The following is a 17,633-nucleotide window of genomic DNA, read 5'->3' on the forward strand; positions in this document are numbered from 1 at the left end:
GAAGTGGGTTTTTTTAAGGTCATGATGTGGCCAGAAGGTAGGTCACCTTCACGTTACAGGTGGTTGAAACACACAGCCCAGTGGGAAAGGGTGGTCAGTGTGCGCCTGATGGCGTTTCTCAACAATAAAAACGATCCCAACGGCAATGACGACCCGTCTCCTCCCCGGGCTTCTGGGCTCTCAGTCCTGGTCCGTCCCTTTCGGAGCCTCGAGGGCTGTTCTCACTCCCCGCAGGACGTCCCAATGTCCCCCCCACCCCCCGCAGCAACCTCTTCCTGACCACACCTACGGGCTTCGGGACTGTTCACAGCCTCCTGGACCAAGAGACCACTTTTCTGTATGTCGTGTTGAAGTGCTATTCACGCAGACGGGTGTGCAGGCAAGAGTCTAACTCAGTGGTCAGCAAACTGCGGCTCGCAACCCACATGCGGCTCTTTGGCCCCTTGAATGTGGCTCTTCCACAAAATACCAACTTCTGTGCATGGGCCACGAAGTTTCAAGCGCACTGTATGTGCGCGCCCACACGTGGTATTTTGTGGAAGAGCCGCACTCAAGGGGCCAAAGAGCCGCATGTGGCTCGCAAGCCGCAGTTTGCTGACCACTGGTCTAACTGAATTCAACACACCTGTGTACCCAGTACCTGCTCCAAAGGGGAACGTGCCCCCACCCCTGCCCTGTCTCTCACTCCCTGCACCACGCCCACTCCTAGCCCCGACGCTGGTTGTGTCTGGGTCACAGCCAACACCTCTCTTCCATGTCAGCTGTTCCTCAAAACCTAGGCCCCCACCCCCACCCCCACCCGCCAAATGTCCCCTCTGGCCACCACGCATGGGGATGCCCAGATGTTCCCGGAACTGACTAGTATTTCTCACACAAGGAATCTAATTTCTTGATTAGAATGCCATCAAGAAAAAGCGTGGGCACACACTTACGTAGTTGGTAGCCCACCAGGATTTTAACTTCAGATACCACTGCAACTTTGGCCCGAGGCTGACGGCAAAATCTTCGGCAAGAGCCGTCATCCGCTTAAAGTCGGCTTCCTTCATGAGGGGCTTCACCGAGTCCAAATACTGGGGTTAACGGGGAAAACACAAGCCCGGTTAGCACACAGCTTCCTCCGAGAAAACGCAAACATGCCGAAAAGGGGCGAAGTCTTCCCCCAAGGTGCCGGTCCTCGCGCCGGCTGGCTAACTCCAACGCTAAACAGTGGCTTGGGTTCCTGGTAATTAAACAACGACTCCTGTTCGTCCTGTTGGCCTGCAAGCTCCCCAGATCCTGCGTCACCAGAAAATCACCAACGTGACTTCCCGACGGACCAGATCGATGTTTTAAATGTTAACAAGGACGTTCTAGGGGGGTCTTTTCCGCAGTCCCCGGCCCTTACGGGAGCTCCATTCTCACTGGGCTGCAGGGTGATGGCACGGGGGGCGCAAAGCGCGGGCAGCACTGCCCAGTGCCCCGGACGCCAGGACAGAAGGAGGAGCCGGAAAAATGACAGGGCACAACTTAAAATAATGAGTAATGCCCCGCTGGGCGGCTCAGCTGGTTGGAGTGCCATCCATACCCCAAAAGGTCTTGGGTTTGATTCCCAGTCAGGGCACACGCGTAGGCTGCGGGTTCAGTCTCCAGTCCAGGAGCGTATGGGAGACAACAGATCAATGTTTCTCTCTCACATCACACACTCTCCCCGCCCCCCCCAATTCTGTCTAAAATAAAAATGTGTCCTCGGGTGAGGATTTAAAAACCAAAACAGTTAGTAACGGAATCTAGCAAAATCACTGGAGTGAGTTACATGGTATGTGAATTATATCTCAACAAAGCTGTTTTAAAAATTTGCCAAGTTGCCCTAACTGGTTTGGCTCAGTGGATAGAGCGTCAGCCTGCGGACTCAAGGGTCCCAGGTTCGATTCCGGTCAAGGGCATGTACCTTGGTTGCGGGCACATCCCCAGTAGGAGATGTGCAGGAGGCAGCTGATCGATGTTTCTCTCTCATCGATGTTTCTAACTCTCTTTCCCTCTCCCTTCCTCTCTATAAAAAATCAATAAAATATATTTAAAAAAATAAAAAATAAAAATTTGCCAAGTGGTTTCACTACCATATATGATGCCTTTTATTAAAAAACATCTAAGCAGAGGGGGTGGGGGAGAGCGGATAAAAACACCTAAGATGTGCTGATAGGAAAAAATATTTCTTGCAACAGCCTCAGCCACTGCTGGGCGCTAACACACCCAAATGACGAATATCGTCTTGAAGTCATAAACCTCAATCCCTCCACGACGGGCATTTCCGAGCGGATTTCCTGTGACCCCGAAGGGACACCCACCCTGCTCACGGTGTCCCTCACGGCGGGCACGGGCAGGCGCGGCAGGGACGTCTGGAAGCTGTACAGCATGGGTTTCCGGCCTGAGAAGAGCTTGACCATCCCCTTAAAAAAAAAGTTCATTTTTAAAGTTGAGACAACCTGACACCAGTTCTCAAGGGTCTACAACGTACAATTTTCTGTGGTTTATTTTCTCCAATTCCATTTTCTGCCCCAACCTACGCAGGCTCCGCAAAGACACAGGTGACCCCAAAAACCAAACTGAACGAAGGCCCAGGGCCGCCAGGCGCCGTGAAATGGCCCACGCCATCCGGCAGTGTCCGCCCTCGGGCCCCTGGTGGTGCCGTCTGACCGCCTCTGCCCGTGGGGGAACCACCCGCCCAGTCCTGGTCTCGGAATCGGCTCAAGGCTCTGTCGGCAGCGAGAAGGGCCGACCGAGGTGCCTGGGCCTCACGCCGCGCCCAGCAGGAGCAGTGTGGCCCTTTCGGTCACGGTCAAGGCCAGTGGACAGCACGCTTGCCTGCCATCGGCCTTGTTTAGGCTGCAATGATCTAAACCTGGTGCAACAACTGGTCATGTCATGCCGACCAGACCTCAAAGGAATGCCCAGGGCTCACGGGGGACAAGGGGGTGAGGGGCATGATTCTTGACCCAACTGGGCACCAGCCATCCAGGGTGCCTCATGGAACTTGTTCTGTAAAGTGTGGGAACCCATCTCGGCGTCCCCTCTGGGTGTTAGATCCGGCTTCTCCGAGAATCAGGAAATCTAACAAAGCAGCAGCAGAAGTCGGTTCGGGAAAGAGCGGTGGGTGGAGGGTGGGGTGGGGGGTGCAGTGGGCTCACACCGGAGGTGGCGACAAACCTCTCTCACTAGCAGCCCCGGGGGCGGCGGCCATCAGCCGGCAGACAGCCAGCAGCGCTGACAGCGGCACAGACGGCCACGCACACGGCACAGGCCCCACTGGCAGGCCAAGGGTGAGAGAGCAGGTGGAAATTACTAGAAGCTCAGGGTGAGTCCGGGAGGCCTGGTCTGCCGGGGAAGCCACTTAACCGTGACCTCAAGTGAGAAAAGCTACAAAAAAGTGACACTTTTATTTCATGGACGGCCTGGAGGACCCACCCAGTGGACAAACATAAAATGCTCAGAACTCACAACATTTAGAAAATGGCCTTCGTCCCAAACTTATGAGTCACAGCGAGTCCATCCTCCCCGGCAATTACAGCGACTCCCGGGACACCAAGGGTCAAAGGGAGAGAAGGCTCTGTGGGGATCTTTCTTTAAAAAGTAAAAGCTGCCCTGGCCAGTTTGGCTCAGTGGATAGAGCGTTGGCCTGTGGACTGAAGTGTTCCGGGTTCAATTCTGCTCAAGGGCTCATACCTAGGTTGGGGGCTCGATTCCCAGTGGGGGCCGTGCAGGAGGCAGCCAATCGATGCTTCTCTCTCAACTTTGATTCTCTCTCTCTCTCCCCCTCTCCCTTCCTCTCTGAAATCAATAAGAATATTCTTAAAAGAAAAAGTAAAAGCTCTGTGAGACGAGCCAAGCACAGAAGGACAAACACCTCACTGTCCAAGTGACAGCAGCACGGACGGGCCTGCCCGGGGTGGGGAGCGAAGGCGCGATGGGTCAAGGGTACAAAGTTTCAGCTCCGTGAAATAAATAAGTTCCGGAGACTTACTGCGCAACACAGCGCCTACGACTAAAGGAGAAAGGGGGGGACCGGGGGAAACGTTGGGGGGGTGTTAAGTTTGCGTCTCCGACAGCGGGGACGGCCGCCCGGGCGTCCACTTCTCTCCAAGCCCCGCCTTTCGCCTGTCAATCACGCCTGGGAAACGCGGCTAGAAAAGCCCGCAGCAGCTCTGGGCCCAGGGAGCGGCCGCTTACCATCCAGACTTTGGTGGCGCGGCTCATCTTGCCGTGCTCGGCGAACATCCAGCCGTGGTAGGACAGCAGCACCTTGAGGGAGTACCGCATGGTGAAGATCAGGGCCACCCACAGGCCCGTGCCGAACAGCACACCGCTGACCACGTGCTTCGTCTGGCTGGACATGCTGGCCCTGCCGGGACAAGACGGACAAGCCGGGGCCACGTGAGCCGGCACAGGAGGCCGAGATGCGACCCGGACGCGAGGAGACGTGCGGCCACGCACACGTCTTTGCGGCTTTGCTTTCAGCCCCCGCGGTTTGGGGGAACTGCAGAACGTTTACAAAGTAAAAGCTCGGTGTTTTCATCACGAAAATGTCTAAAACAAGCCAACGTGCGGCCGGAAGGCGTCTCCGATATTTGGAAACCAGCACCTGGACACCCTGTGATGCTTCCGCGGCACCAAACCCCTCAAACGCCTTTGCTACAAAACTTGCGTCTTTCCGAGCCTGCCAAGCCTTGAGCTCAGGCTGAACTGCCGCCTCCGTGGAAAACCCGTGCGTTCTTTTCCGACAGCCGGTCCCCAGGCAAACCTGGACGCGGGGACGTGAGAACCCGCCCCTGAGACGGCCTGCGCTTTCGATGGCTACGCGTTAATTACATCACCGAGGGAAGCAGACACGCACACTTCCTCGAGGCACAAAATCCACACAGCGTTTCACGTTAGCAAAGAAACGGCAGGCCCGGGACTGCGTCCACATAAACCGAAGGCACCGCCATAAAAGGCATGAGCAGACAAGCTCCTGTAAGAGACGTGCTCCACGCGAACACCGCGCCTGCCCCACGAAGACAAGAAACAAGTCTCGTGAAGATCCAGACTGAAGGGCTCTAAACACCGGCACTTCCAAGTACAGCCCAGCGTTTAGAGCCAGCCACAGGGGAGAGCAAATTAAGCATCGGTGGCAAACCCATGCCAGTGAGAGGAGCAGGTAAGACTGGCACGACGGCCTGCGGGTGGGAACTGAAGGATGAAGGAGAGAGGCCGGGACCGGGGTGGCGAGGTCCCTGCCCGCAGGCAGCCCGGGCACCTGGCAGGCGACCAGGGCAGGCGCGCTTCCACTGACAGCGCAGGGAGCTCCCGTCAGGGCCTGGCAGATGCTTATAAAGGCAGGGCCAGCGTTCCTGAGGCACATGAGGCTGCGGGCCACTCAGCTGGAGTTGAGTCCAAGGGCTTCTGAAGGAACAGAATTTAAATCCGAACAACCAGCAAGGGGCTGGCTTATGCTCAGGCCAGACCCCAACAGCAGCCCGGGAGCCAGGCGGGCACACCCACCCGCGAGGACCCAATTCCACAGCAAGTCCTGGCCGGAAAAACAAAGCCCGCTCATGGCCCGAGGGCGTGGGGCCTGTTATTTCCTAGTGACGGACAGGAACTGCTCAGGGGCAGTGGGAGCCTTAGCCGGAGACACACAGGAGGAGAGCCGGCCTGAACTCACGTCGTGTCCAGGGTCCGGTTGATCTTCGCAATGATCCCCAGCGAGGGGTCGATCTTGGCGTACATGGTGGACATCACGCCCACCACGACGATGAGCCAACTGGAGGGGCTCGCCGGGTACACGCCGGTGATGATGCCATTCTGGAAAGACAGGCGCCGCGAGCACGTCAGGCCGTGGGAGGGGGTGTCTGCAGCAGGCGGCCATGCTGTCGCCACGGACCATCTCCCCCAGAGCCTCCAGCTGCAGCTGCAGGAGCCTCCAGCCATCCCTTCCTCGACTTCTGAGCCAAAGTGGCCCCAGAGGGACCCCAGGACATTAGAATCACCCGAGTTAAGCATCCAGATTCCCGAGCTCCACCCAGACTGATGAATGACACCCGTGGATGAAGGATGTCGCTGAGCCAACCATGAAGGCCCCTCCCCAACCTGCTACGCCCCAGATGCTCGGGGCCGCCCTCTCCAAATCCACTCCTCCCTCCCCCACCCCTCACTCCCCTACCCCTGCCCCAAATCGAGATGCCATGGCATCCTGAGGTGTTTGCAGGAGACCTCACTCCATGTAGAGAAGGTGCTGTAAGATACTTCAGACAAACCCTCCCCTACCGGCCTTAAAAAAACCCAAAGAGTAGCAGGAAGGGGGGTGAAGGAAAATGAATCAAAACTGGCAAAATGTTAGCAGTGGACACTGGGAGGTGAGCAGTGTGGCTCCTTCTTCTCTTGACTTCTGTGTATGTTTCCAAATTTCAAGTAAAAAAATCCTCACTGAGGCCACAAGTAAGAGATTGATTTGACCACGATGATGGATTAAAAACGCTCAACGCTTTATCTGCATTTTTTAGAAGATGCTCGCATCCCTACAAGCTATTTCCGTTGGCTTTCCCATCCTCGGGAGGAAAGAGATATTTTTAAAGGGGTGGGGGGTGGAATGAAGCCCATTGAACGTGGAGGGAAGGGGGTTCCAGGTAAAGTGTCTCCTGCTCACCCCGCCCTCTGCCTGCAGCTGCTGAGAGCCCTGCCCACCCCGCCCTCCTCCGCTGGGAGATTACGTGCTCCTCTAATAAACCCTTTGGCTACAGGCGGCCAGGCACTGTTTAGGTCATTTGTTTTTGTATCTATTGTTCCCGCTTTCTCAGCTGCATGACACGGTCTTTAAAATCAGGAACAGCCCTAACCGGTTTGGCTCAGTGGATAGAGCATGGGTCTGCAGACTAAAGGGTCCCAGGTTCTATTCTGGTCAAGGGCATGTACCTTGGTTTCGGGCACATCCCCAGTAGGGGGTGTGCAAGAGGCAGCTGACTGATGTTTCTCTCTCATCAATGTTTCTAACTCTCTATCCCTCTCCCTTCCTCTCTGTAAAAAATCAATAAAATACATTTAAAAAAAATAAAATAAAATCAGGAACAGTATTTCCACTGGGCTGAAATGACGGCCACCCCTCTGCCCCCCACTTTCTATTTTCTATTTGTAAGTAATGAGGAGCTCTCGGCGTCCTCCTCCACTTCCGGTGCCCACTGGGGGACAGGATGTGATCCCTCTGGTCCCTGGGCCCCAGAACCCACAAGCTAAGCCCAGGCGCACCTGCCCAGCCAGGTCCACCTCCTATGTCACTGCTCTCACCTACTCTCGCTCCCGGCCTTTTGCCACCCTCTGAAAAGGAAAATGAGGATAAAGACACCAACTGGCCCTAGCTGGTTTGGCTCAGTGGTTGGAGTATCAGCCCACGGACTAAAGGGTCCCAGGTTCAATTCCGGTCAAGGGCGCATACCTGGGTTGCAGGGTCAATCCCCGGCCCTGGTCAGGGGTACACGTGGGAGGCAACCAATCTATGTGTCTCTCTCACATCGATGTTTCTCTCTCTGTCTCTCCCCGTCCCTTCCACTCTCTCTCTCTCTAAAAACAAACAAAAAAACCAATGGGAAAATGTCCTCGGGCGAGGACTAATGACAAACAGAAAACACCGACTGTGCAATCTACCCTGAGGGGGAGGGGGGGGGAACACTCACTTTTCACTTGATGCCCTTTCATTTGCTTGAATTTGTTAAACATGGCATTGTTTATTCCTTCTGTGATTTTTAAAATAAACTAAATTAAAAACGAGACACGTGCTTACAATAGGGATTAACTGTCCTCTTTCGAGGAAACAGAACTGAGAATGTGCGAAGGCAGCTGCCCTTGGATGGACGTGCATATCTGTCAATGTTTGACTATTTTATCGACGAGACACCTGCTCCACAGACTCCCTGCAGCTTCGCCGGAAACACCACGATTCCAGAAGGTGAGCAGGAGGCACGGGTGCTCGTCCTCCCTCTGCTCCCACCAAGTGGGCCACCCACCCTCTCTGAGCCCCGACCTCCTCACCTGCCTGACGGGGGCCCCACCTGCCTCCAGCATTGAAGGATTCAGCCAGTCAATATATGTCAACGTGTCTCATGAGCCTGAGGTGCCACGAAGATACGAATTACGTGCCAATTACCCCTCGGAAATGTGGACACTGCAAAAGCACCCAGGGGAGATGGCCCCCATTTAAACAAGTGTCTGCAAACCTTGAATCTAATGAACTTCTTCTTCCAGGAATGAAGTCCGGACAGATAGATCTGCTTAAGGGCCTCATGACTCAGCCGCAGGTCGATGCCGTCGGGAGTGACCGTGAACTGGAAGGCCACAGCCTGGTGAGCCTCTGCCATCTTTAGGGTCTCCTGGGAAGAGACGGAGAGGATTATATAGAAGTGTAACTTGTCCTTACCCCCGGAAACCCTTACCCTCTGACCCTTGGCCCTGGCCCTCCCACCAGCTCCCCCTCCTGGCCAGCAGCCCGGGCCCCACCCAGTTGACACAGGAAGGTGGTGGCTGTGCAGCAGAAGCAAATCCAATCCCTGCCCTCCAGCCATCTGGAGGCCACACATGAGTCACTGAGGCCCTGAACCCTTATCTTCAGGTAGGGCGGCGGACCGACACCTTGGCCTCCGGTGTGCCAGTGCTTGGTGCCTTGAGAAACGACTTCAGGCACCATGAGAGCCAGACCCGGAAGCCTAGGACGGAGCTGGCCTTCCTCCTCGGAGGCTGGGACCGCAATCAAGCCCCAAGGGGTCGAACATTCCGGGAGCACTTACCCGACCCGGGCACAGACCCCGGGCAGGCTCCCCCGTCCCTCCCCGGCCCCCGCCCAGGAAAGCACATTTCATTTGAGTTTTTTCAGAGTCTACAGTATGTCCTTTGTCTCCCAACATCCAGGGACATGAGGCCCCTAGAAGCTGCTACTGCCCTCACAGCCTCCCCCACCTGCCGGGCCCCCTGCCGCCTTCTGAGGGTGAGCGAGCCCACCATCTCCTGAACGGTCTGCACAGAGCAGCACGTGGATAAGGTGGATAAAAAGGCAGCTAAGAGCCCCAGCTGGTTTGGCTCAGTGGACAGGGTGTTGGCCTGTGGACTGAAGGGTCCTGGGTTCGATTCCAGTCAAGGGCACATGCCTGGGTTGTGGACTTGATCCCCAGTGGGGGGGGGGGGCATACAGGATGCAGCCGATCAATGACTCTCTTTCATCATTGACGTTTCTATCTCTCACTTCCCCTCCCTACTTCTCTGGAACAAAAAATATATATGTGTGTATTTTAAAGGCAGCTAAGAGAGGAAAAAATCATCCCGCACCATAATAAGAACCTAAAATTGCATGGTGTCTTTTCTCATTATGTGCAATTTCCCCCGTTTTTTTTTTTACCCATTTAAGCCTATTACGTGCAGAGGTGGGACGGTTATAAAGATGCCCAGTTACAAAAGTCAAATCAGCCTGATCTTCAGCTGACCAGACCAAATGAAGCCATGAGCAGATCCGGGGAAAGGCACGGGACTGTCATTCATTTGTTCATTCAACAGGGCGCGGGCCTCGGGGGTGGGCCAGGGAGGCAAGACCAGGAAGAGGGTGGGGGTGTTCCAGGCGAGTGGCCCTGAGTGGGAACGGAGGGGACAGGAGGCTGCCCACTCCTAACAGGCGTCAGGTTGAGCCATCTGCCCAGCGGAGCCCTTCCCAGTAGGGAGAGGCCCAGGGCGGGAGGACAGGCGGGGGCGGAAGTGCAGGACTGGGCGTGCCCCACCACATCCCTGCACGGGTCTGCCTTTGGGACGAGAAGGCCTGCGCTGTGGCTGCTTCTTCCTTCACGTCTGATGTCGCCAGGGGCAGAGGGACAGGCCGGGGTGGGCACACCTGGGAATGTCTGTTATAAAGATTTTGGAAAAACAAACCAAAAAAACCCTATAAACAAATAAACAAAAAAAACCCCAAAACACAACCACCACGGTATAACCTTAGCTTACTGTAATCTGCAAGCACTCCAGAATATGCACATGCTATTTAGCAGACACGGAGCAAGCTGCCGGAGCCTGTCTAATTTCGGAGAGGCATCGACTGGTTGCCTCCCATATAGATCAAACCCGAAACCGAGGTATGTGCCCTGACTGAGAATCGAACCCACAGCCTTGTGGTGTATGGGATGACGTTCCAACCAGCCGACCCACCCGGCCAGGGCTACACCCGGCTTCTGAAAGCAGCAAGCTCTCTAGGCAAAGGCTTGGCACAGGTGATTGTGAATATTGAAGACGGCACCCAAACCAACAGCTCTGCACCCATTTCTCAAAAAATATCCACGGGAATTAGTGAACAGCTGTAAGATTCCCCCAGGGCCTCCCGGCCACTCAGCCCCGCACCCCACCCAAGGCAGGATTCTGCGCAGCGGGCATCACGGCGGATAAAATGATGTGACCGGCCACGCTACGAGGATGTGCACGATCTCTCAAGGGCTTGTCACAGGACGCGAAGGGATCCCCAGTGGCAGCCGATTCAATAGAAACCTGGTGTTTGTGGGCAACTCCGTGCGAAGGCGCTCGCGGGCTTTTACTCAGGAGCCCGGCCGCCGCTGGGAGAGGCGGACTGAGCGCGCCTGCAGCTCCCTCCGGCCTTGTCAGAGCTGCCTTTAACTCAGGATTTGCTTGTTTTGACTGGTTCAGCCTAATGACCAATATGAGAGTCCTACATGCCCCTGAAACACACAACTTGTTTCTCGTTGTGCAGTAGCCACGATGGCTGTCCTGAGCCGGCCTGTCCCTCCTCCAGCCCTAAGCGGGAATTAGTGAACGGCCGTCCAGCGGCCTGAAAAGCTCCCTGTGCCACTCTAATGAGCTAAAATGCCACCTCAGTCCGTGGGTGCTTAACAGTATTTATATCTGGAATACGGCCTCCTGTCGCCATCAGAGACATGCAGGCCAAAACCACAGCAAGCCCTCGCCAGGTGGCTCCGCTGGTTGGAGTGACGTCTCTCCAAAATCCTTCAAAAATTTTGAAAATAAAATCCATAGAAAACATCCTCAGGGGAGGATAACATAAAAAATAAGTAAAATCTATGTAAGAAAAGACAAAGGCCATATCACCCCCACCAGCATGGCTGCAATGGAAAGGGCTGTGAGGAGGGCTGGCGAGGGGGAGGGGGAAGCAGGGTCCCCCCAGCGCTGGTGGATGCACAACGTGCAGCCCCTTTGGAAAACAGCCGGCCGTTTTCTGGAACCTCCCGGGTCAGAGTTAGAATGTTCCTGCTCTGACGGAGGCTCCCAGGCCTGCTGAAAGCCATCCTGCCCCTCTAGATGGACAGCTGCTGAGGCCAATCAGGTCGGCAGCCTCCCAGCATGGGGCGGGAGTGCCAGCAGCGGAACCAGGACCAGGCCACCTGGAGGGCCCTCCCTGCAGCTAATCCACCTGCCTGGCGAAGCTCCCGGGGGGAGGAGGCAAGCGGTTAATAAATTCACGGGCAATTAGGAGGACTGTCCTCTGTCTTTACGTTTTAAGTCTCGACGCACCGCAAACACGGAGGAACCCCTGACACCGGCCTCCCCTCCCGGAGTGGCCAGCTGTTAGCATTTGGTGCACTGACCCGAGACTGCCGTCTGCAGCGCTCCCTGGCATCCCAGACACACCCACCCCGGCGGGGGCTGAGCCCAGCTGGGAACCCGCACCCGCTGTGAGAGGAAGGCCCTGGGGCCAGCTGGCAGGCCAGGCCTGGGTCTGCATCCGGGCCACCTACCCTGGGCAGCCTCTCCTCGGTATCCCTCCAGCCCTCCAGGGGAGCGGCAAAGGTCAGGTGAGCAGCGGCCCCACCGCCTCTGGGGCTGGGGTCTCACAGGCAGGGCACAACTAAACCAGCCGTCTCGGGCACCAGCCACTTCCTCCTGGATCAGGTCTCCAGGTGCTCGATGGTCTGACTCCTTACCTGCTGCTGCCGCCACCACTGCCCTGTCTCCGGAGCTGGGGCCCCTCTGCACCGCAGGCCCTGCCGGGGGCTTTAACTTCTACCTGCGCACAAGGCTGGCTGTCTCAGCACGGTCTCCACAGACGCCAAAGCACGTCCACTGAGGATGAATCTGGCCATCTTTCCCCACCGTCCCCACCACTGCTGACCGCCACACCATTGCCCACGGAGCCCGGGCCTCACTCGACACCTGCTGGTTTGGAGAGGCACGCACCCCCCACCACCATCCCCACCTGGGCACCCATCTACCTGGGTGGAGAGAGGTGGCTTCCCTGGGGGCAAAGCCACGCGGCATGGCCGCAGGGACACGCCTGCACAGAACGTGCACCTGCGCCCAAGTTACAGGTGGCTCCAGGGAGAACGCATGGACTGGCAAGAAAAGCAAGGAGAAGGGGAAAGAAAGGTCACAGAGAAGAGATGAGAAGAGAACATGGAAGAAAAGAGAGCTTCACCTCTTGCCCGTCAGTGACTGTCCCCTCACATCAGCGTGAGCAGCTCCTGCAGGGAACAGGGTGACGGGGGAGGCACCTCCGGGGGAAGCAGTTGGCTGCTCCTCCCCAGGGCTGGCTGGGTGACAGGAGGAGGCCCTGGGGGCTGCGCACCTTCACTTTCCAGAAACCACTTCTGGGGCGGCAGGTGGAGCGCGCCCACCTGGAGCCCCACCCCCGGGGGCTGGCACAGACCTCCTTCCTGGGACACACCTGGGGCCAAAGCCCCCAGCAGAGCCTGGGAACCGGGAGACCATCCCGAGGGCCACTGAGGGAGAGGGATTCTGCGAGGTCCGCACAGAGCTCTAAGCACCTCTCGCTAATCGGCTCTCAGGAAAACACCCAGGCCCAGAATAAGAGGCTCCGAGTGAGAACAAGGACCCGTTTATCACCATTTAAAAAATCCACATCTCTGTCCTGTTGGGTAGCTCAGTGGGTGGAGCACCGTTCCCATACCCCAAGGTTGCAGGGTTGAGCCCCTGTCAGGGCACATACTGGTACAAGAACCAACCAATGCATTTGTAAATAAGTGGAACAAAATTGATGTTTCTCTCTCTCTCTCTTTAAAAATCCATTTTTAAAAATATCCTGGCCGGCCCTAGCTGGTTTGGCTCAGTGGATAGAGCATCGGTCTGCAGATTGAAAGGTCTGGGTTTGATTCCCAGTCAAGGGCACATGCCCGGGTTGCGGGCTCGATCCTCAGCAGGGGAGCGTGCAGGAAGCAGCCGATGATTCTCTCTCATCATTGATGTTTCTATCTCTCACTCCCCCTCTGAAATTAAAAAAAAAATAAATTTTTTTTTAAAATAATCTCCTACTGCCTGGCTGGTGTTGCTCAATGGTTGAGCATTGACCTATGAACCAGGAAGTCATGGTTCAATTCCCAGTCAGGGTACAGGCCCGGTTTTCGGCCTGATCCTCAATGTGGGACGTGCAGGAGGTAGCTGATCAATGATTCTCTCTCATCACTGATGTTTCTATCGCTCTCTCCCTCTCTCTTGCTCTCTGAAATCAAAGAAAAACATATTTAAATATATATATATATATATATATATATATATATATATCCATCCATCCAAATATCATGCTGCTTTAGCTGTTCCCTACACCTTCCCAAGCTCACTCTCCCGGTCGCCTGGGCCAGGCCTGGGAACTCATAGCTGAGAGGCCTGCTTCTCCATCCGTTTCTACTTGCCTGCTTCACACCTGCCTCACACCTGGCTTGGAGCTTCCCTCTCCCAGGGCCTGCTCTGGTCAGCCTTTGAGTTGTGTAACCTCACAGGGTGAGCTGATCGCCCATTCCTAACTGGGCAGGTCCTGGTGGGGAGCCGCGCCCCAGACCTATAACTTTTCAGTTTATATTTGCCTTAAGCAGGCCTTGTCCATTGTTTCTGTGCATCTAGGTCAGCGGTTCTCAACCTGTGGGACGCGACCCCTTTGGGGGTTGAACGACCCTTTCACAGGGGTCGCCTAAGACCATGGGAAAACACATATATAATTACATACTGTTTTTGTGATTCATCACTATGCTTTCATTATGTTCAATTTATAACAATGAAAATACATCCTGCATATCAGATATTTACATGACGATTCATAACAGTAGCAAAATTACAGTTATAAAGTAGCAACGAAAATAATTTTATGGTTGGGGGTCACCACAACATGAGGAACTGTATTAAAGGGTCGCGGCATGAGGAAGGTTGAGAACCACTGATCTAGGTTAACAGGCCTTTCTACCTAACCAGCCTGCAGTGTTTTCTGTGCTTCGGGAAGTAGCGGTCCACAGCCCCAAGGCACCAATCCTGTCCTCCGATCCCCACCGTGGCTTTGTCCCACCTCCAAGGTGATCTTCCTTGTCCCCTCCTTAATCTCAAGGCGTGAGAGAAGCCTGAGCATTTGAGATCTTGCTCCCAGGCATGTGTCATCTGTTGTCAGATTGGCTCAAATAAACTCTCATAAAAATTCTCTACAGGTTTAGCTGCTTCTTGTGTGGACAGAATCCACATTCCCAAGATAGAAGAATTCTACCGGAAACATCCCACAGTGCCGCCTGGCCTGCCGGCGACTGCCACTTGTAAAGTATTGGTTTCATCTCCCAACACCAGTTAGAAGCTGCTCCAGGCCCTACCCGGTTTGGCTCAGTGGACAGAGCGTCTGCCTATAGACTGAAGGGTCCCGGGTTTGATTTCGGTCAAGGGCACCTGCTCGGGATGCAGGCTCAGTCCCCAGTAGGGGGCGTGCAGGAGGCAGCCGATCAACGATTCTCTCTCATCATCGATGTTTCTATCTCTCTCTCTCCCTCTCCCTTCCTCTCTGAAATCAATTAAAAAAAAAAAAGCTGCTCTGGGACACACACGCATCCTTGTTTAATTCTCTGAATCAAATCACAGGCCGAAGACAGTTCTCTAACACTGAATGTCAAACGAATGATTTGGGGAAGAGGTGAGCTCATTCAGTTTTGGTAAGATGACCTTCAATCTAAACATTTTGCCCAACGCCTCCCCCCCAAAACCCTGGGCCAATCATTTGGTCGGTACTGTGCTTGTCAAATGCATTCACTTTGTCCTGCTGTCCACAAGCAATTCCTTCTCACCGAAAACCTTTCCCCTCAGCGGCCTACACATCCTGATAGAAGCCACCCAGAAGCCAGGTCTGTCTCCCTGGAGGAGAAGACTGGGCCCTCGGGCAGACAGGGGCCTCCGCCCTCCCAAATACCCTTCACCCCCCACCCCAGGTCCTGAACAGGGAGCCCGAACAGGGAGCCCATTATGGAAAGGAAGTGAAAGTTCATCATAGTGAAAAGTTTGGTGCCAGACTATAAAGCTTGCCCAGGGGGAGATGTGGAAATCTCCGTAACATAAAACAAACAGGAAACTTGCCCTGTGACGACACTGGGATTCCAAGAATACAGTCATTATAGTAACTGAAATATGCGACTGAATTGGTGTCGTCAGAAGACTTTCAACATCGCCTTGAAAATGAACAGAGAGGGAGAGAGGCCGGGGTCAGGTGGAAAGGTCCATACATGGAGGCAGGTAGATAGAGAAGGCACACAGATTTTGTGCTATTAACAACGAAGACACAAAATATTCTTTCCACCAAACTCTGGCACATGGCGGACAATGGGATCACATTCACCTGCATTGGCCCATTAATTCCCACTACACCCCTAGGAAGTAGGTACCACTGTCACCCTCATTTACGGATGAGAAGACCCAGGCTTGGGGGTCAAGAAACTTGCCCGACATCACAGCGGGCAAAGAGCAGAGCTGGGCATCAGACTCAGGTCCAGCTCAAAAAGCACACTCTCACCTCCCGAGTGAAGTGGTAAAGCCACCATAGGAAAAGTTCCAGCCCTGGCTCCTGTGGCTCAGCTGGCTGAGCATCATCCCATGCACTGAGAGGTCGCTGGTTCGATGCCTGGTAGGGCACATTCCTAGATTTCTGGGGTTCAGCCCCCGCTTGGGGTGCAGGCGGGAGGCAACCGATCCATGTTTTTCTCTCACATGGATGTTTCTCTATCTCTTCCTTCTCTCTTAAAAAAAAAAAAAAAGAAAAGTCCCACTTAAGGTTCCTAAGGTTACAACACAGATATGAAATTAGGTCACCCTGCTGGAACCAAAATGATATGACTGCAGCCAGCAACAAAACTACAGTAACTGCAAACGCGACAGTGCCAACTCTACAATTATGCGCACGCTCGCCTTTCCGCTAGAATTGCGCAATTCCCCGCCCGCCACGCAGGAGTTGGCCCTGCCTCTATTAAAGTCCAGCGGACGGCCTCGCCGGGTGGCTCAGGTGGTTGGAGCACTGTCCCGTATTCCAAAAGGTCGCGGGTTTGATCCCTGCTGGGGCACATGTGGAGAGGCAACTGATCGATGTTCCTCTCTCTCCAAAATCAATAAAAAGATATCCTCAGGTGAGGATTAAAAAATAAAAGGAATCCAGCTGCCAGCGGGCCCATCTCGCATCGAGGTAAATTACTGAGCTGGGAGTTCTCTAAGGAAAGGTTACCCACAGGGAGCGACGGCTTCGCACAGCACGCGTGCCCGGCAGGGCCTCCAGAAGCACAGCCCTGGCCCTCACCAGGCTGAGCGTGTGCGACACGCGGGCCAGCATGGCTGGGAACACCCCTGAGAGAGGAAACCGAGGAGGAGGAGGAGGAGGAGGAGGAGGAGGAGGAGGAGGAGCGTCATCTTTAGCGAGCGGCAGCGCAGTTATTACCGACAGCACATACGGTCTGGTGAGCGACGCCCAGGAGGGTTCTGTTTGCACCCGGAAGTACCAGCTCCCACGTGGGAAAGCCACACCCCTGCCATGCATGCCTACCGAGGTGGCACCAGGCTGGCCCGGGCACTGCTACCCAAAGCACATCAAGGCCAGTACCAGGAAGGACCTGGAAGGGCATCACCAGCCCGGGGGTGTCCCCGAGCCCCGTCTGTGCAGGACTCTTCTCCGGCCCCTTCTACCTGCTTGGCATTGGGTATTCCTGCGGCTGTGCTGCTGACGAGGGCGAGAAGTCAGGTGCAGCAACAATGAGCAGTAACAGGGAGAAGAAACAAACGGCCCTGTCCACTCCTTTGTGGGCGGGAACCCTCCGTGCACCCCGTGGGCCACGTCGTCCCCCCCATGCAGAAGTGACGGTCTGTATTGTGCTCTAGTGTGTGTTTGCTTTTTCAGAAAGTGTGAACACAAACACCTACAAACTGCTATTCCCCCAACCTGATGGCACCGCAGACAGACTGTGGGGCGGCTCAAAACTCACGTTCTGTGCCTGGGAGGGTGGGAACTTTCCACTTATGAAACATTTTATCTTCAATTCATGACTGGGCGTTCAATAGTTGCATTTTTTAAAGGGCTAATTTCTTGCAATGAAGTATCTTATAATTAAACCACTTACAGTTACTGAATAAATGTGCAGAGTCAAGCCAGGTCATAAAGGGAATTCTGAATCATATTTTTCTACGGCTCTCGGAAAGCAATGAGTCTATAGAATCAAAAGCAAATTCAAGGTTAAGCCTATATTGCCCCACGTCAGCAAGGACTAGGTAATCAAACAGAGAAACTAGATCTTCACAAGAATTGGGGAAAGCTCACTGCGGGTCACGTTTTTGTAAAGAACCCCGTCAGCATGATTGCAGAGAGGCGTGCACCTGCCCCAAGATTCCCCAATCTT

General features: G+C 54.8%; 1 protein-coding gene across 1 annotated transcript in view; it reads right to left on the minus strand.

Moving 5' to 3' along the window:
- CPT1A (carnitine palmitoyltransferase 1A) overlaps nucleotides 1-8,366 on the minus strand; it is a 29,226-nt gene extending 20,860 nt beyond the window's left edge. The window contains exons 1-5 of the mRNA XM_081099428.1: nucleotides 8,220-8,366; nucleotides 5,678-5,817; nucleotides 4,204-4,375; nucleotides 2,325-2,426; nucleotides 933-1,070 (exon numbers count right to left, since the gene is read on the minus strand). Of these exons, the coding sequence (XP_080955554.1) occupies nucleotides 933-1,070; nucleotides 2,325-2,426; nucleotides 4,204-4,375; nucleotides 5,678-5,817; nucleotides 8,220-8,360 (693 nt within the window). The 5' untranslated portion in view covers nucleotides 8,361-8,366. The remainder of the gene's footprint in view (nucleotides 1-932; nucleotides 1,071-2,324; nucleotides 2,427-4,203; nucleotides 4,376-5,677; nucleotides 5,818-8,219) is intronic.
- Nucleotides 8,367-17,633: the final 9,267 nt, after the last annotated feature.

This window comes from Myotis nattereri (genome assembly GCF_964212035.1).
Source record: "Myotis nattereri genome assembly, chromosome: 9".
In the NCBI taxonomy this organism is placed as follows: Eukaryota; Metazoa; Chordata; class Mammalia; order Chiroptera; family Vespertilionidae; genus Myotis; species Myotis nattereri.